This window comes from Galleria mellonella, unplaced genomic scaffold (genome assembly GCF_026898425.1).
Source record: "Galleria mellonella isolate WM207_F2 unplaced genomic scaffold, CSIRO_AGI_GalMel_v1 utg103, whole genome shotgun sequence".
Classification (NCBI taxonomy): Eukaryota; Metazoa; Arthropoda; class Insecta; order Lepidoptera; family Pyralidae; genus Galleria; species Galleria mellonella.
The window spans coordinates 3738261-3759815 of NW_026441966.1; the positions used below are offsets into that span (position 1 = coordinate 3738261).

The 21555-nt window shown below is 31.9% G+C and overlaps 1 protein-coding gene across 4 annotated transcripts in view; it reads right to left on the bottom strand.

Moving 5' to 3' along the window:
- The window catches only part of LOC113517432 (echinoderm microtubule-associated protein-like CG42247), a 41991-nt gene extending 20712 nt beyond the window's left edge, over positions 1 to 21279 (bottom strand). Inside the window, exons 1-2 of one of the 4 annotated variants that reach the window (XM_052898941.1) lie at positions 19886 to 21279; positions 17664 to 18119 (exon numbers count right to left, since the gene is read on the bottom strand). In XM_052898941.1, coding sequence (XP_052754901.1) covers positions 17664 to 18119; positions 19886 to 19903 — 474 coding nt within the window. In that variant the 5' untranslated portion in view covers positions 19904 to 21279. Of the gene's footprint in view, positions 1 to 5766; positions 6176 to 17663; positions 18611 to 19885 lie in introns of those variants that run through there. The other 3 variants (XM_052898865.1, XM_052898917.1, XM_052898957.1) reach the window with 3 other exon arrangements.
- Between the last annotated feature and the right edge of the window lie 276 nt (positions 21280 to 21555).

A 21555-nucleotide genomic window follows, 5' to 3' on the forward strand; every position in this document is an offset into this window, starting at 1 on the left:
GTCATTCCTGATACCTTGTAAATACACTGCTATATGCTACTCTTCTAACCAAACATGCAATACAGCCATGCAAACACGACTGCTTTACGGTAGAAACATGAATGGGACAGAGGTACCCAAGCAAACGACGTTTTTACAAAGCCTCTGGTAACAAAATACTTAGTCTAAATGATCCATACCCACACTACACCACCGTTAATTGATTATTAACTAGTGTAACGTGCGTCTACAATCGCATGCAATTGTTACGAAGGCAAGCTGTTTCTCTTGATTTCTATTGCCAATAAGGGCCACAGAAACACCGTAACAAATTAAGCTGTAACAAAAACATGTTAACTTGTTTCAAAAACACGTCGTTTCTGTAACAGTGTTTTTAAACAATTGAGTCTCAGTGAATACATATGTCCAATATATTTATTTTCGAATTTACTTGTATCTTAACACATTAAAGACGGGAGTACTACGATTTATCTCGACTGCAGCTTAAAGGCTCCCGCCTTTGACTGTAGTTTAAAGGTGGGAGTCGTAGTACTACGATTTATCTCGACTGTAGTTTAAAGGCGGGAGTCGTAGTACTACGATTTATCTCGACTGTAGTTTAAAGGCGGGAGTCGTAGTACTACGATTTATCTCGACGGTAGTTTAAAGGTGGGAGTCGTAGTACTACGATTTATCTCGACTGTAGTTTAAAGGCGGGAGTCGTAGTACTACGATTTATCTCGACTGTAGCTTAAAGATGGGAGTCGTAGTACTACGATTTATCTCGACTGTAGCTTAAAGGTGGGAGTCGTAGTACTACGATTTATCTCGACTGTAGCATAAAGGCGGGAGTCGTAGTACTACGATTTATCTCGACTGTAGCTTAAAGGTGGGAGTCGTAGTACTACGATTTATCTCGACTGTAGCATAAAGGCGGGAGTCGTAGTACTACGATTTATTCGATTGTAATTTAAAGGCGGAAGTCGTAGTAATACGAATTATCTCGACTACAGGTTAACCAGCTGACTGTGATTGACGAGTATACTCGTCATGGAGAAGTGGCAAAATCGCCGCGTTACCTAGCATACTTTCGTCAAGATCCCCCACCTGTAATGTGTTAATATTATTGTGTTAATATTGTTTGCGTTATAAAAAAAGTGACAACACAGTAAAGACCCAAAACTAAATTAAACTATAATCACTGAAATAATAAACTATATATATATATATATATATATATATATATATATATATATATATATATATATATATATAATTATATAATATAATTTATAATTATATAGCTAGTATAATTTATCATTTAACATAGCTAAATCTATGTTAGTTCTAGGTAAACCTTGATATATATTTTATAGTGAAGGCGTTTAAATAGGCTGAAATATGTGCCAGATACAATAGAACACATATAGGCGTGCAATGTGGTGCCCCTGACACAAATTCGCTAGTTTGATGAATGTGCATATAAAATTTACAAAGCTTCGATTTGCAGTCAATTCAAATTTATTTAATTTAATTCTAAAAATGCTGCATTTATTTCCAAACTTCCTAATTAAATAATTTCTGTATATTTAAAGGAAAAAATAATAATATCTAGAAGCAACATCTACGCGCTTTCGGTTCTTTCAACATAATTTTAGTGTATCATCTCAAATAGGCTCAATTTGTAATGACTTTAATTTAAAATCTCGTTATGGAAAAGACAAAAAAAAAATTACATTATTTCTCGAAATGTAGTAGTTTTCAATTTCACTCTATTTTTTTACTAACCTCAAATAATAATAAATCTTATATATTTCGGTATATTGAATGTTTATACTCCATAATCAATACTTACATTAAAAATATCTATTATAAATATCTATACATTTCATTTCATTTCCTTTTGTTTAACCAGAGGTGTGATAAGAACATACATATTTCTCACTTATTTACAAATTACAATGTATTTTTAATATTTTATGTAACCATTTATTTCTAAAACTATACAAAAAAATTGTGCATGTAAACAGGTATTTAAGTTAATTGCAATTGAAAAAAACAACGGTCACAGTTTTACTTCTTACTATGTCATATGTAAATTGCTGAACACATTCCCTTTGAATTCGCGCCGTGTGTCGACCACGTTAAGTAGTGAGTTTTTAGTTCTACTCGGAATTTTATAGGTTTACGAGGGGAAATTAGTTGGGTTCCGTACAGTAAAGATCGTAAAGAATTCTAGCAAATGCACCGTTTAACCCAGTCTAGCTATCATGATGAAAGTTGATTTATTATTATTTCGAAGTCTTTTTTTTCTTTTTAAAATATATTTTATTTTATAGAATTATTTAAAAATATTTAATGACTTTTGCTGGTACTTAGTATATAACCAACATCTTCATCATTTTGAATAAAACCTGGTTTTATCAAATTTATGCAACCAGTTCTTTAAATTTGAAAAATTTTCACTATAAATTACCAATCGATATCGATAATTTCAATCGAAGCATATTATAAATAGTCGACCAACACTAAGGATTTTATTAAAGTGAAGTGCCAGTTCTTCAATCACGTAGTGATTACTTACTAATTAATAATACTTTTATATTACAATTTGTTATTATTATTTTCATAAAATTTTCAAACTGTTTTAGAGATACTCATTCAGTACACACTTTCAATAACTCACCATTACAGTAACTCTCAAATCTTCAGCACTTTTATTAATGTATCTAATACTTATTCGCGGTATTTTGGCAATATTGTCGAGTGAACAGGCGCCTCGTTTGGCGACTACTAGACCACTGCTCGTGTAAACAAAGCAAAGTCCAAATTATTCCAAAGTCCTTGGCCGGTGGTACTGACCGTCTGCCAAGGACACCTCTTATCGCCTCAAGACTGTGCGTGCAATTACTATGCCCCACCCAAACTAATAGACCTTCGTATCCCTCGCTGACGGTAACTTTTGCGTTAACGTTAAGTTTTCTATAAGGGCCTGGTTACAATGGCTGAACATACGTTTATCCACGTGCGGCCGAGCGAATGTACGCCGCTTCGCTAGCGAGGTCAAGTCTCAAATTGCTGCATAGCAAGTTGTACTGCGGTGTTTTTGAAATTAATATGTCTGAAAATGTTGGTCATTTTGTCGTTTAGTTACTATCAAATTGTTGCCGTAACACAGTAATAGGAAATTTGCTTAATTTTTGTACAGCGAAAGCCGGTAAATTTTATTCGTAATAAAATATTTTAAGCAACTTGAAATTGTACAAGAGTTCCGATTTTTTTTTACCTGTAAGTTTAATTTACCCAATATATTATATAATAATAAATAAATAAGATAGCAATTTTTTTTATTTGACATTTAAACAAAAAAAAAATCACATTTATAATTGATAGAACCTGAACAAACATAGGTATTTAATGTTAATTATAAGCATTCTTTTGGAAAATAAATGAATGCCATATTTTTTAAATATAATTTAAGATTGTTTGCCTCAAAAAAAAAAAACTAACTTCAATCATCATATAATCAGTTATTTTGATTTAAAACTAAACTAATAAACCGATTGTGATAAAATTTTTATTAGACCAATCTGAATGTATATATTTTTTCATATAAAAAAATTATATTCCAAATGGGGTTATAATAGATGAAATTTAGAACTAACAAACAAAAAAAACACCATCGAGATGAAAATTCTTCTCTTTTTTTAAAGTTGGTTGAAAATGAAGTTCGAAATGATAAAAATGACAATAAATACATTGAAGTTTGTTATACTCATAGAAAAAAAAGAAGATATTAATCCTGAACTAAATTTGAGGGTAACATAAAAATTTTATCGTTTTTTTTTTATAAACAAACAAACGTATGGTGACTTTTTAACAAATACCATATTAGCATACCGTATGAAAGACAAATTTACATATTACAATTTAACACAACTTCCCATTAATATATAACTAGTCTATCTGTACGCAACATTTCGATATTAGGTCAGCACACGCGAAACATATGAATATTCACTAGTAAAAACATCAAGTTACATAATTGAATGTAAACACTTAGCCCATTAGATTATACTTACTTTAAATTTGTATTCGTAAGTCATTAATCGCGAGGTCAGATATACTGTATTAATTGTATTTTTTTAGGTCATTTCATGTAATTTAGTACAAAGCAATTAGTTCCTTACGACAAATTATTTTTGTATTGTAACGGCCGTTAACTGTTTACTGCTGAACATATAACCCACGGGGGGTTTACTAGTAGTTTCACCAGAGGGAGACTTTGTACAAAAGTCGATTGCTTGGGTACCTCTGTCCCATTCGTGTTTCAACCGTGAAGCAGTTATGTTTGCATGGCTGTGTTTCGGTTTGAAGGGTGCGATATGGCGTGAATTTGCGTGACACCCACGGGAAAGGAAGAAATGGCCTATTCTATGCCGGGTTCTATATGGTTACAACAAATAATATTAATTACAAATTGATAAAAAAAAATCGGTTTAAATGTTAAGTTTATGTATTTATAGAATTTTGGCGATTTTTTTTTTATACAACTTAGAATGGCAAATAAGCTGACAACCCACCTGGTGGAAAGCGGTAACCGTCACCTATAGACATGAGCAGTATCATGGACATAACAGAGTATACTGTTTCGCCCGTGATACCCCCCATGCGTTGCCATTCCTGAGGACTCAGGTGTTATTCCTCTGTACCCAGTAAATTCACGCTATATCGCACCCTTCAAACCGAAAAACAGCCATGCAAACACAACTGCTTCACGGTAGAAACACGAATGGGACAGAGGTACCCAAGCAATCGACTTTTGAACAAAATCTCCCTCTGGTATAATAGATTAAATTTATATTTTTGCGGGTTATAATTTATTTTTAGATAAATTTTAAATTTGATTCACTTATTGTTTTAAATACATTTATTATACCATACTTGTAATATCAATTTGCTTTTTGCTTTGATGTTATTGAACTGAGTTATTTTGTTTTTGTTATATTTACATACGAGTATATATTCACTGAATTAATCTTGCTTTTATTTGTAAATTAATAAACTAAGAGAAAAGAAGAGCTAAATATTCGTATGTTCTATTATATTATAGAGCTTATATATTTTATATGGCTATTCCTGGTCCCGTCCCATCTTAAACCACATTATTGCTTTCGATTAGCTAAGATTGTGATCAATCGTGGGACCTTTTTAATAGTAAAAAAAAAATAATAATAAAATAATAAATTCGAAACTATAGTTCATAAATGAAAAATTCTCTAAACAAATAAGAATGCTATTTTATAATTTGGAAAGCGGACATCTTTTAGAGCAAATATTCACCACACGTGCTTATGTAACATAACAAATAATGTTATATTCCATGATTATTTTCACAGTAATGTTTTTTTAATTAATAAATGGTAATGGAATTGTAACGCCGCCTGCGTATACGATATACGCTGGCGAGGCACTAGTAAGGGGTGATAGGTGAGAATGAAAAGGCAGGTCAGTTAACGTATTGTGATGAATACGCCTGGAATTCAGCACAATAGCGTCTAGGGGGAATACATGGAGGTCCACCTGAAAGGGTATATTGCTACCAATGGAACAGGTTGTCCGCATTGCTAACAATCTCTTCCCCCCTTCACAGTAATACTACATTTCAGCATATCATATTCCTCGGTGTAATATTCGTTGTCAAGCTGTTATATTACGAAACATTTCATTAAAAATATTTAATAAATTCTCCTTCCTATTCGTATGTAATCAGTATGCGATACTCACAATTGTTTGAGGTGTGTAAACTGGTAGGGACACGACGATAAACGGTGAATCCTCGTCGCTGTCCAGCATTGAAGAGTCAGCTGCCTGGAGCCAACGCAGCCGGCTCGGTCGCCACACTTTGACGACTTTTATAGGACACACGTATCAACGCACTTTCAGTTTTTGTTCTTACGTCCGTACAATTATTCGAACTTATATCTTCTATTTAGGTCTTAATGTTGGATATCTATAAAAATATTTTGGGGTACTAATTAATTTGTGGAAATGTTTTTTCATATTTTTTTTTATATTTTAAATACACGAATAGATGCCGCAAATTTTCTAATTTATACCACTATTTTCTTACAGTATCAAGATTTTATCCAGACTATGATCTACAAGATTTCATCCAAAATTTGGACTAAAAGGAATAAAAGAACTAGATTATTGTATAAACTCTACAATTTTTTATAACACCAAACAACAGATGGAGTACATGTCTACTAGTAATAAGTATCAGAGTTTCATGCACATTTTTTTAATCGACCTAAAAAAGAAGGAGGTCTCCAATTAGACTATATGTACGGTATTAGCATATGATAACTTCGCGAACTTTGAACCAGTTTTGATAACGTTTGTCTCAATCGAATGCCACTTTCGTCAGTAAGGATACCGGAAGAATTTGATTTTTTTTTGGAAAAAGTTTTACCATAAACTGTGAGAAGTGCGTATTATTAAAGTATTGTAAATGTCACGAGCGTTCACTGGCTCGAGTCAAGTTCAAGTACCTACCAACTGACATGGCGCAATCTTCGTGCTGGCATGCAGTTAAGTTTTGCATAACGCGACAATCGTTTTGCATACAGTGACGTCTTTCCGGGCCTCCTATCCGATCAGACGGCGATTTACATAAATCCCATGTGGAGATTATGTGATTTGCGTTGAAAGTGTGCGAAACGTGTCATTCGATAAATGAGGCTTTGTTTTGACAGAAAATGCAAGTACTTAGAGACGGCGAAGTAAAAATGAGTACCTATCATAGACGTCACGGTATATTTCGGTTATTACTTCATTTGCCATAAAAGATATCAAAAAGTGAAATATATATATATATATCTATATATATATTCTTTATGGCACTAAAACATACAGTAACAACAATAAGTTAATAACAATGTTAGCAAAGGCGAACTTATCTCTAAAAGAGATTTCTTCCAGTCAACCTAACGCAGTGGCATAGGAAGTAGTGAGTGGGCAGTAGTAGTGCAAGACAGAAATTTAAATAAATATTTACAATAATGAAAATATTAATCTTAATTTATTTATTTTATAACTGATTCGCCAATAAATATTGCACTCTGTCCGTACGCTCTACGTATCATTTAGACTCTGTTATTATATGCAGTGGTGTTATTATACTATACATTATTTATTAAATTTCAAGCTTACGTTTGTTAAATTAATGCACGTTAATTATTTATTAATTTATTGTTTACTAAACCACTTAAAACTATACATATATAATATATGTATATATTTATTGATTTAATATATTAGGTGTATGTCTATATTACTCTAATTATGTTTATGTTATATGAATATATCAAGTATTGCTTTATTTCTTTATTTATTTCTCAGTTTGCACAATGGTGGATTGGTAGAGAACACAAGTCGCTGTCGCTGTCGCTGTCGCTGTCTGTCCGTCCTTATATATGCTTAAATCTTTAAAACTACATATCGGATATTGAAACGGTTTTTTTTAATAGATAGAGTGATTCAACAGGAAGGTTTATATGTATAAAACATGCATAATATAGTAGAGAAACACTGATAATTTTAGATGTTTCTAATGTGATGTGATGTAATGTGCAACCGTGCGAAGCCGGGGCGGGTCGCTAGTATCTAATAAAAAACGCCCATGTCATTAAATAAATATTAATGTTAATAAACATTAAGTTTAGGTAAATGTAACATTTTTAGAAAAAACCTAGCATTAGGAAATGTTTATGCAAAAACCCCTTGAAACAACTTTTCTTCCATGACGTGAGTTTTAAGTGTATTTTTATTAATTAGATTCATTATATTAAAAAATATGAAATATATTTTGACGTTTGTTAAATTACGCCTAAACGGTTAAACAGATTTGAATTAAATTTGATACATATGCCACTTTGTCTTATGTCACGAGAAATAACTGGTTTAAAATAAATATACTCAAGAGTATGTCTAAAGTAGGTCGTGTTATGAACATAGAAGATTGAATCATGTACACGCACGCCGTCACGGAATATTAGAAAAAAATCTGCTATTTACATTAATTATGACTTACGGGTATTAAATCAAGGTTTATCATGGATATGCATAAAAGTACTCGCCTATACGTAGTAAATTTAAAATGACTTTCTTTTATTTTTTCATGCAGCTTGGAACAGAAAATGAGTCTTGATGTATCGTAGTAAATGTCCTTTTATATATAATAATTTTTATTTATGTAACTTATTTATTTGCTTTATGTCCACAATAGGACAATCTAATTCATTGCTCTAAAAATATATATCTATGTTAAATCAGTTACTTTTTATTAATATATAGACAAACTAGTTTTTACCCGCGACTTTGACCGCATGACCGAGATGTGTTTGCTGTCCGGGACAAAAAGTAGGCTATAGCCTTCTTCATCCCCTATAGTACGTGTGTACTACCATAAATTTTATAGTTATTAGTTAAGCTGTTAAGGTACTATAAAGTATCAAACAAATTCACTTTCGAATTTTTATTAACAGTAAAGGTTAGCAAGTAAAGTTTGTAAGTAGCGAATTTATTGAACTCTTGAACAGGTGACCTATAATTCCATAATGATTGGTTAAGTCGTTAAAATGCTAAAAGGTAACAAACAAACTCACTTTCACAATTATAACATTAACTATTATTATTATAAAAGCTATCTATAGATTTGTTTTATATTAAACCTGATAATGCCAATAATTTTATATGTGTTTACGTATACTTTAATTAAGATACCAAAGTACCAGAAAAAAAATAATAAATAAATGTTAATAAACGTCTAATAAAATCCTTATAATATATTGACTATTAAGTATTACATTTAATAGGCGGCATCCAGATTTTGAGATTAGAGTTGACGTATAAACTTGGCTACTTACGAGTATTATTATTTATTTAATTTGTTTACCTGTTTTCAAGTAAATTTGTGTTGTAATATTAATTTAATTTAATTTTTATTTTATATTATTAATTTTATATTACAAATTATCTTAAACTCACACAGAAACTTGACCATTAAAATTGTAAACACAATCACTATGAGATAATCGGAATGGTTTAAACTTCCGATGTTTTAATTTCCAATCGTAAAAATTAAAATGTCACCAATGTTATCAAGAGAATAATTTCGAAATTAAATAATATGATATTTGATTTGTTTTCTTTTGAAGTATTGCGATGAGCACAGCGTTTAGGAAAGGAACGTCGTTGTTCTGAGACTGCATACATGGTACTAGACCACCATTGCAACAGCTGATTAATTTTCACCGACAAAACAAAAGCTCGGCTGCTACATCACGATATGACGTAACAGCATGCGCGCGATACTCGAGAGCAAACTCTAAGTTAACGTGATAGGGTTTTCAATGAAATCTCAGAGGTATCCGTATACCACGGTTGGATGTTGCAGACTATTCGAATTTTATACGCCGGTGTGGCAAGGTGGAGGTGGGGCCGGGGGCGCCAAGGTCACTCTCCGTGGAATCCACGCAGGCCACGAAACGAACATTCGGAACCCATAGGTCGATATATACTGAACCATGCTTTGCAGAACACAATTAAGACCCTTTATAGGTCTTACGTAAAATTATTGCCTCTTTGGTCACGATCTCGCGGCGGTCACACGCGAACTGATAAGGTTAATTTTGGAGCACGCATGAAACGCTAAATAAAATAACGACAAAAAGGGCTGAACCTTGATCCATTTAGTTGTGATTTCTTGTGTAATAACTACCAATTATGACGTTATGGTCGTCACAATTGGAAGTTTAATGAAATTGTAATGCTAAAAGTGTGTCAAAGTAACATGTTATAGATACAAAGGTTTCTTAGCAGAAAATATACGATACATAGGTAAATATCGTGTGTCCTAGATTTATATGTTAGTACTTATTTATTTCTAGATCTAGTACAACAATAACATGTCTAGACTTATTTACATATTTTATCGTAATACTGTCACGAAATTTCATACAATCTCAAAAATATTACAAATTTTAGTTCATGATATTATTTAAATATATCACATTATATGTTTAAATAAACAAATATATTAGGTTCTTAGCTTTTACCTAAGACTTTGTCCGCGTAACCAAGATATGTTTATTGTCCGGGATAATGACAAAAAAGTAGTTTATGTCCTTTTCCATCTCATATAATATGTGTATACTAAATTTCATAGTGATTAGTCAAACCGATAAGGCGATATAAGGTAACAAACAAACTCACTTTCACATTTATAATATTAGTAAAGGTTAACAAGTAAAGTTTATAAGTAGCAAATTTATTGAACTCTTGAACAGGTGACTTATAACCCTATTTTCGACAAGATGGCTAATTTAACAATGTTCTCGATACGTCCAAGCCCGAGCCGTGATCACGAACCACGTTTACGAAATAAATGTGCACTAAAATACACTTTCCGCTATTGCAAACACCCCATTAAAGTACAGGCAGGTATGTAATTTAATATTTTACAACTAAGTATATAATAAAAATCTCGTGTCACGGTGTTTGTGGGAGAACTCCTCCAAAACGGTTGGACTGATTTTTATGAAATTCTTAATGTACATTTGGTAGGTATGAAAATACGTATTAAACTACATTTCATACCGCTGGGTGATTAGAACATTGCTATTTGGAAACATTTATTTATATGCCAGAACAACGATTGCCGGGTCAACTAGTATTAGTATAAAATTATTTTGACATATGTTTTTATGCAATTTAGTAAAACAAACAAGATGAAAAACGGTACTCGCCGTTATATAAACGTAAATGTAATTTATTATCATATTTTTTTAAAAACGTATAAACTATGTAGCATCATAGTATATTCTGTGACGTCTGTAATACTGTTTCTATATCTAAAAGCAATAAATAGGTAACTCACATTTGTATAAACATGCTAATAATAATTTACCTGCCATACATAATCGATACAACGATTTTAATTAAAAAATAAAAAGCACAGGTAAAGAAAAAAATAAGAACAAAATAAAAGATAAACCCGGTATCAACCTACACATAACTATGATCTAAGCACGTAACATATGTACAAAATTGCTCGCGAATTAAGTTAAATGAAAAAACAATTTTAAAAATTATTTCCTCTTAATACCTTTACAATAAAATTAAAAAAAATATGTGTCAACAAGTATTCATTAGCTTGGTCTAAATATTTATAAGGTTACGTTTGTAAAATATAAAAAAAAAAATAGGCCAACAACAATTCATTAGCTTGGTCTAAATATTTCTAAGGCTACGTTTGTAAAATAGATTTTTTGCCAAATTAAGCGGCAATTTCCAACGTGACTGTACAGTGCCGCGCCCAAGTCGTTAAGACGCCGCATATTGTATTAACGTTATGATGACTTCCGTGATATGTACAATGTATGTTTTCATTTTATATTGTACTGTATTACCTAATTATTAAAGTATAAATTATTCTAACACTAATAGATATATAGATAATAAAAGTACTATGATGAAAATAAATTTAAACTAATGTTTCATACAAATAAATTGAATAATTGAAATTGATTATATATTATACTATATATATAATCAATTTCAATAGTCAACTGTAGTAGTCGTAACAATCAATTACGATTGTCAATTTTGCATGATTGACAATTACCACTCATTGTTTACAAATGCAGTAGCTGAAGACATTGTTATTCGCGGTTACAATATTTAAGACAATTGATAGACTGATTAAACCGACATAGCCCGAACGATAAGCAAGTTAAAGTGGCAATGGGCTCGAAGCTCGAAGAATCGACATCCGATGGGGAAGAAAGGTTCTTGAGTGGCGACCACGTTCGGGTAAACGCAGTGCAGGACGACCCCCACTAGATAGAGTGACGACCTTAAATGCGTTGCGGGGCGTCAGTGGATGCAGGTGGTTCAGGACTGTTCTTTAAGGTGGTCTATGGAGGAGGCTTATGTCCAGCAATGGACGGATAATGGCTGAAAAGATGACGATAGACTAATTGTAGATGAAATTAACTGAGAGTTTTATGACAATAAAATACAGATAATAAAAAAAAAACTTAACTATATCTGCATTAACCTAATATTGATGTTCCTTTCCACTTTGGATTTGCTGGAAGAGAACTCTTTTAGAGTTGAGCACGCCTTTGTACAATTGCTTACCTCTGTCATATTTTTTTTATGTATTATTAGTATGTTTGAAGTGTGGGTTATGGCGTGGATTTACTGGGTACGGAGGAATAACACCTGAGTCCTCAGGAATGGCAACGCATGGGGGGTATCATGGGCGAAACAATATACTCTGTTATGTCCATGGTACTGCTCATGTCTATAGGCGACCAATTTTACATCAGATAGACCGTCAGCTTGTTTGCCTTTCTAAGTTGTATAAAAAAAATATACAAGAAAGTATAAATAAATGAAATAAATATAAACTGAAATTGAATAATAAAAATCTTTAATAATATTATGTATGAATATTAATAATATTATATATGTATAATGTGGAAGTAAGTTTGTTTGTATCCTCTTAACACCTTAACAACTCAACAAATCACTATGAAGTTTAGTTTAGTATGCATGTACTATATGGGATGGCGAAGTATATCTATTTTTTCCAGGTCAGTGAACATAATCCCGTCACGTGAACGAAGTAACTGCTAAAAGCTAGTTATAAATAAATCAGCGAGCATAAGAAATATCACAGAAAGGTGAGAAAATTGTCGTGAGGATATTTATATACTGGGTTGCAAACATTTTGTTTATTGTTTTGCCATCGCCAGTTCTAACCAGCTGTTCGACTTTATAGAAAATGTAATCTAGGTGATTGTTTTGCGTTTATTGTTTTGCCATCGATTCGTTAAGAAGAAGATTTATAAGATTAATTTCTCTTTATTTATTTTCTTATTAACAAAATGAAATGTGTACTATTTTTGCTTATACTCGTATATGTGTATGTATGAATTAAATTCTTTGTAAATAAATAATAATATAAATTAGTAATTCTATAATCCTAGACAAATTACGTAATGACAGCTAATCATAACTTAAGAGGAGCATGTATTTTATTATATGATGAAAGACATACGTACTTAAATATTTTTTATGTATTCCAATTTATATAATTAAGTATGTATATCAATTATTTTAATTATAATTTATTTTATAATGAAACTTTTTACTTTCCACTGAGATACATCAAAGTTGTTATAAATTAAAATTAAAAAAAATATGCTTTTACTTTTTAATAATATTATTTTTAAATTTTTATTTAATTATTTTGTATTACTAACAAAACATTGACTGTAGTCTGAAATAAAATTTATTTAATTCAAAATAATTTTCGAATTATTTTTTTTTAATTCAAACAAAGTAGCAATTGTTGAGATAATTGAATTAATGTTCCAGATTTAGTATTAACAAATTGTATTCTAATCAGTTTGATTGGCATCTTTCTGGTCGAATCGCAAACCATGGCAATCGCGTGAGACTAGCCCACATAAAATAAAACATAATTTATTATTTTACATAATGGTCACTCGCAACAGTGACTGTTCCTATTTAAATATTATTCATTTATTCAATCCTTATCGATAAATGTGCTGACAGCTTGTTTTTCTAGCACATCTATTAGGCACAAAGGAAATTGCGCAAAAAATATGCTAAGAGGCATAATGGAGTGCCTTTTAAACTGATAGTCTGTATTTTTAATGTGATTTCAAATCTTTATATACTACTTACTGTATCCCGGGATTTTACCTGCGTGAATCAGTATATAAAAAATCCTATGTGCTATGTATTATTATGTACAGATATGTTTATATTTTGATTGTAAGTACATAAGTTGCTTCGTATTTAGGTAATCATATTTATTATTTCTTAATAGAAACAACCATACTATTTTCACAGTTTATTGCACGCACACTGCCCGCTGGTAATTAATGCACCTTTCCACTCAGGATTTGCTGTAAGAGAACTCTTACAGAGTTAAGCTCGACTGTTGTACATCTATATTCAAAATAAATTATAACAATGTAATAAACTACCCATGTACTAAATTTCATTCAAAGTTTTACGTAATCAATATCTATGCGTCTATCCATCGTTACAAACTTTTGCGTTTGTCATATTAATTTTATATATTATATTCATATAGAGTAATAAATTAATGTATAAAAAAAATGGTGGTAACTTATTTTTGTAAACTAATATTACAAAAGGAAAGATTTGACTTTTTGTTTGTAACTGTATGTAATAATAAATTCGCTGTGTGGTCCCCGCATAGATAGAATAGGCCACTCCTTCCTTCTCCGTGGGTGTCGTAAGATTCGACTAAGGAGGAGCGAGAATTAGGGAGTAGGGTTTCTCTTAAAACATCTCTAAAAGCCTAAAGCTGGTTGCCAACCTGCCTGCCAAGCGTGGCAACTAATGGCAAAACTCCCCTAATGGGGAAGACTTATGATCTGCAGTGGTCAGTGAATATTTTCAACGGTTGAAATAATAATAAATTTTTGTTGGTAAAAGTTGTTTCACTTATAAAAAACTATATTATTAGCGTGTACATATGTTTTAATAAAAAAACTATGCAAATAGGATTGTATTGTTAGTGTGTGATGTATTCGTTTATTTTGACAAAAAGTAAAACTTATAATTACGATTACGTTCTAACATGTCTAATTGTATCGGTGAAAAAAAAAAAAAAATAATAAAATTATTTTTATATTGCACTATAAATCTTGAGTCTTAAGGCAATAAAGCGAATGAAAAGCTGTTAAAGCTAATAGGTATAATTCGCAAGCATTCGCGCCTAAGATTTATCGCGAACTTAAAACTGGCCAGTGAAAGGTTATGGGAGCGTTAATCCATTGTAACCGTCCGCTCGCCTTGTGCGCATATTAAGTGCAAGGCAGTGCATTGCCCCCGCAGTGTCGTTGTCGGCTAAACATTAAAGCTTTATAGTATTGCATAACGTTTTAGTTCCAATACTAAATAAAATTGTTCATATATTAATAATAATTTGAAATGATAACTACTGTTTTTTAGTTTCTTGTAGATTCATCTCAACAGATGACTTCGTATGTACAGTAGAATCATAATAAACAGGGACAGTTTAAAAGAGGTTTTACGTAATTCTGTTTATAAAATACATCTTTTAAAGGCAAGTTAAAGTTTTATAGTACTGAACAGAGTCAGATATTCGGACTGTATTTTTAAAATATAACACAAGAAAGAGATTAGAATTAAAAGGTATTTTTAAATTTCTTTGCATTAGATACCGTTTGGCGTGTTAAAAATACCTTACTTCTAACTCTAAATTAACCTTTGTCTTTCTCTTAATGTCCTCTACCCAAATGTTGACTAGAAAAGATTGCTTAGCAATAAGGCCGCCTTTTGTATCACTTCTCATTAATATTTACTGTAAATATTATTTTTTACTTGGTGCAATAAATTGTAAAATAAATAAATAAATTCTAAAATTTTAAATACAGTCTCTAGGTTTATTTTCTGTATAATTCCTCAATACAGGAGAACAAAGAGTTTTAAAATGATTCCAAAGATTTAAAGCTATGGCTTATTGCAGCCACTTACGACCTGTTGTTATTTATCACAATAATATAATTAATAATAATAATTGATTATATTGTTTTACTTCAATTTATTTTTAATATAATAATTGCCGTGTGCTCTCGGAATAGAATGGGCCACCACTTTCATTCCTGTGGGTGTTGTAACCGGCGACTAAGAAAATTTAATAGCCGAGGGATAGACAGAAGCATCCTTCTTCTGTCAAAACATCCAAGCCTAACTCTGAGTGCCAACCGCCTGCTTAGTGTGGCAACTACTTGCAAAACCCCTCTTTTGTCGCAAATCTATGATCAGCAGTGATCAGGTAACGGTTGTTATGATGATGATGATTTATAATATTATTAAGGATTATTCATAGAATTCTTTGACAGTTATTTAAAATGAGTTTCTCTTTCTTGAAAGTTATAACAATAAAGGCTTACCTACAAGTTTCCGTTAATGCGTGCTAACAATACAGCAAACAGACGTCTTGTGTTGTTTGACCGAACTCTTAATACATTCTAATTGCTTTTCTAATTTCCTCCTCAAAAATTACAGTATTTAGCGGCAACGTTGTTTTCTTGCAATTACCCTTATCGATATGGGGAAAACAAAATGTGTTTTTTTTTCTATGTAATCAAAATGCAAATATTCGAGACGGTGCGTGGTGTGGTCGGTAGCCGGTGGCCGGTGGCCGGTTGCTTATCCTGCGACCCACATCTGGGCAAGGCCGCGACCTCGTCGCAACTCCATTTCGTACGAACGCGACGTTTTAGTTGTGTATGCGACGACACATTAGCGATATTTTATTATACAGTCTAAAATATTGGGTCGTTTAATTTAATTTATGCAGATCCTTTAACCATTGTGGAAGCGAAAGATTGTGAGGTTGGATTGATATTTGTTATTATTTTACACAAAAACTACTGAACGGGTATGAACGAATATTGTTACACGGATAGGATAACTAATAACTAACATACAGAATATTTTATATATTGATTCACTTGGCTAACTGTGGAATATAGTTAGTTAAGAATAAAGCATATTGGCGCAAATGTAGTGAAAGGCGATTTCATTCTGACGATTCATGCGACGAACTCAAATTTGTTGTACGGAGTCAATGGACAATGCAACATAATCCAGTAATGATGTCTTAAAAATGATCTTTGTTGAGATTATATAAATGATGATGATGATGATGCCGTAGATAAAAAGGAAATCTATAGATATAAATTACTAGATTTTTTAGTTATGAGTTTTTACTATTTTCTATTTTTCAATCGATTTAAAAAAGAAGGAGGTACTTGATTCGGTTGTATATTTTTTATGTTTGTTACTATTATGAGGTCATAATTTCGTCAGTTATGACCGGATTTGAAAAATTCTTTTTTATATGAAAGGATGTACTTTCAGATTGGTTCCATAGTCGGTCTAGTAATATAGTTTTTAAATGAAAATAACTGATTTTGTTATAATTGAATTGGGTTTTTTGTGGAACATAATATTAAATTGTTATACGATATAACAATATAGGTATTATAACAGATAAATTATATTTTTTAATATTTAACGATCTTGTTGCTGAAGCGGTTTAATACATTTCTGATACAGTGGTATTGGGGATCGATCTCTGCATAGTAAAACATATGTCTACTCATATAAGTATGGAAGTCCTGTACCTTTCAGTAATATTTACAGACTTTCTTAGTACGGGACTAGATAAGGTTATGTGATTAGTTCAGAGGTATTTATTTCTTATTATTTTATTTATATACAGGTATATTTTGCACATTTTTAATGTAAATTAACAAATAAATATGTATGTTTATACATATAATTAGAATTGATATAAATAGTTGTCACATAAGTGGTGAATTTTGAACTACTTTGTTAACGGTGAAAATAGATTTTTCTTAGTAATTACGTTTCAATAATAATTATTAGTAATAATAATAATATGTGAAATCATTGAAAACATTTAGTGAAAATTTTATATCAAAGTGCAAGGTCAAATATATACAAATTACGACCAAAAAAGTGCACATGTTTCAACTTTTTTAGCTTTAAATTACCTTAAAAGTCTTGTATGAGGAGACGACGTACGAAGCTCCGTCCTCAAGTTCCTCGAGCCTGTACTTCCTGTCACCATCCATCCCAAATATGAACCTGGCACCTCTCGGCAACTCCAACCTCTCCGACAACCTGTCCAACAGCGCATCCATTGACGCCAAGTCTCTGCCAGGTTTGAACCGGAATTCCACGCCTGGGTGGAAAGGATCCCCATTCCGGTAGAAAGTGACACGCCGCGCTTTCCAATAATTAAGATTAGCGTAACGACTGGTCGGTTCTGGTCTATTTGGGCGCACTGTCGCTTCAGACCCCTCTGAGATATCATCAGGCCTCTGCGGCGGGGAGGCTGGTCGGGACGGTCGCCAATCACCCGGTTCTCTCTCCTCGTCTGAAGGCGGGTGAGGGTCGGGCTCGGCGGCAGGGGTCGGTTCTGGCGCTGGCGGCGGCTCAGCTGCAGCCTGTGGACGATTTCGCGAATGTAGGCGCGGCCGGGATTGCAAACGGCGCGACATCGCTCGCTACGACCCGCCCGCCGACTGGTCGCCGCGCTCCCCTCAGCTCACCTCTGCCTCTCATTTCAATCAACTGATACACACTTGTCTATATACACTACACAGATATAGCGCGTTTCATTCATGAAACTTACAATTCATGCCCACGTGTGATTGATTGACAGTGGGGCTAGAAGGTCATTGGTTATGTATCTTTGTTGATATGTTTTTTAGCTATTAACATGTGTAAAGTGGTAAAGAGTAGGATACGAATCAGAATATCAAGCTACTTTTACTAAAAAAGATATATTCACGGTTGTAACCACAGATGGGGTAGTCAGAAGCATGTTTCAAGCATTTATTTATTGCCATTGTAGTAAATACATCACTCGACATGCTTAGCCTTTCAAAAGTTAAATGTTGGGATAATGAACTACAACATAACTGATCAAATGTCTCTGACTACCCTTTTTTAAATTGCAATCGTAAATATATTTATTCCATAAATTTCTCCTGTCTATTAGTCAAACCCGTGTTTTAAATATGCTCATATATTTTATATGCAATATATATTTTTTAAAGGCTACTTATTTTATATATGTTAGTCGAATTAATTTTCGAAATTGTAAAACTGAATTCTATGACAATTATTTTTGAATATATTTTTTAACTAATAAATATTTAAGAAACTTGCATATTATTATACATATATTTAAAAACTGTTAAACTCAATAAATGACAGACGAATTAAGACGCGAGCAAACTGAGTAAAATTGCTACAACACAAAAATATCAGAAGATAATAGTATATATAATTGATAATACCGAAAAGCTGCGATAAACGAATGATTTAAGTATTGGCGACTGTGAAGTCATCGTTATGCGGCGAACCGGTCGCTTCGTTCGATAGTCTGTAGATAAAATAAATACACGAGTGCCACGACCCTTGGTCAGTGACTAAATAATACTAGTCACGACCTCGTGTTTGCCGAGTATTGTGATTCAGGTGTTTGTCATAGAAAATTATGATACATTATAACCTTGGAAGGAATTCTGAACTTATACTGTTAACTAATTATTTATGATTCATATCAAAATTGTACTATAGAATATTGTGGAGATTTTTCTTTAATTTTAATATTACTTACTACAGATATTTTAGCTATAGATCTTATACATTTTTTTACATTTCAAATACGTGTATAATATATTTAATATAATTTTATAAATATAATTTTTCACGAGTAAAACTGGTGATAGAGTTTGACTATCCTGTTTATATGTACATGTATAAATAGTTACTCAAATGAACTAGAATTAATTATGTTATTAGTGCACTCATCAAGTATTTTAAAAATGTATGTAATAAATATTATTGTTAGATAGATTTCAAGTCAAAAACAAAACAAATAATTTTGTCAACTTAAACAATACGGCAAATGCCATAAAAATTGTCCTTCTGTTTTATTAATATCATTTTTGTTAATATAATTTATTTTAGTAATTAACAACATAATATAAATGAAAAATTCATGTAAAACATTAAATATGTAAAAATATATGGAAATTGATTGAAAAATAAATTCAAATAACAGTTATTTTTTTTAAACATCAATAATTTCTTTAAACTGGTTAGATTATGACTAATTTAATAGATATGGAATAAGTCTATTTAAAAAATACGCCTATATACGACTCTATTATAAAATATTTTATTAAAAAAAAAAACTTACCACAGCCGCAGCGGCCATCGTAGCTTAGTTATGAACTATCAGCTCACACTACGCTCAGAAGCATCACAATTATACACGAAAACTTGTCAGTGCGTTTAATTATCTGTAAACGAATTGTATATAACCGAATTGTAAGTAGAATAGAGCGGGTGGATATCGCGGGACGCGGGAAAAGCAACGCGGCGCCAAACGCCGGACCTCCGACGCTATAAGTCACAGTGCACGTTTCCGGTCGCTTTTATACCTGTCGTATACTATTTGACACAGTTTCGTACAATCGAAATTATTGTACGATATTGTGGTGTGTACGAAAATTGTCCGGGATGGGTGTAGATTGTTTTTTTTTGTGTTGTCGTGGAAGCGTTTCGCCGCTCGTCCGGTTATGTTTTGTGAACGGAACCGAGTGACGGGCGACGGCGGCGTGGCGGGGCGGCGGCCACCGCACCCGGCTGCGTCACGATGGACCTACTACTTTCTCCTGCTTAATTAAAGTTACATTTCGAGTCTCGAATTAGTAATTTGTTCATGATTAAGCCGTAATTTTGTTAGTTGTTTTGCGTTAATATAAAAGTTTCGTAGTCACCGCTACGCCGTAGACTCGTAGACTTAAACATCATTCATAACCAATAAGTGATTAAATTTATTGATATCACTCTCTTGAAATCAAAACTTTGACGCAGATTTTTTTTTTATATTAAATGAAGTATTTGTTTTAATATTAAATTAATGTATCATAATCGTATCGTCCGTTAATTGTTCACTGCTAAACACAATAGGCCTACTCTACACATAAGAGGGATCTTGCCAGTAGTTGCCCCTGATTGTTACCGTATTTTTGAGTACAATCTATATAAATAAAAATCAATAGCTGAATGACTGAAAGCGCATTGCTTCAGAATGCTTACACTTATTCGGCTTTGTTTTTGTTATATTTTTAATTGTCAATACAAGGTTTTTATGAAAGAAAATATTTAAAAAATTGTACAGAAAAGTGAAAAATTAATATCTAAAATATATAAAAAGTGTGTGAATAAGTAAAATGGAAAATAGTATGTAAATAAAAAAAAATTGGCAGTAAATTTAGTCTTATTTTCTTCATTAGTATATTCATGCGAAGCCAAGGCAAACAGCTACTTAAGAATATTTATATTCATAAATACTTCTAAAAGTATAGGTACAGTTAATCCTTAATGCTTTGAGTGGACTTTCCACCTCCACGTATTTATTCCTTCGGCCGCTAGCTACAGCCAACAGCAAGTCTGCATATACCTGCCGTATCTATGTAGGTTAGTTACCATTACGTTTTTTCAACATTCTACTTAAGCGGATATTCGACTGTGTTTTATGAGCCCCAATTACCTACTCCCCACTTTATAGATGCTTTATTAATTATAATAATTCTATAAGAAATATTGATCTGTTTATTATGTAAAAAGTTATCGGGGAAATATTTTATGACCCTTGTAAAGAACAAATAAATTTTGTTCTACAAAACAATCAGCGACTTAATTATTGAAAAAAAAAATTTGGTTAGTAGTCGCACTATTTTAATTATAACATATTACATCATCATGAAAGTAAATTCTTGATCCTTTTGAATAAAAAAACTTATTAAAAACGGTTCACAATTAGAAAATAGAAATACATATAGAATGGTACTAAAAATTTAT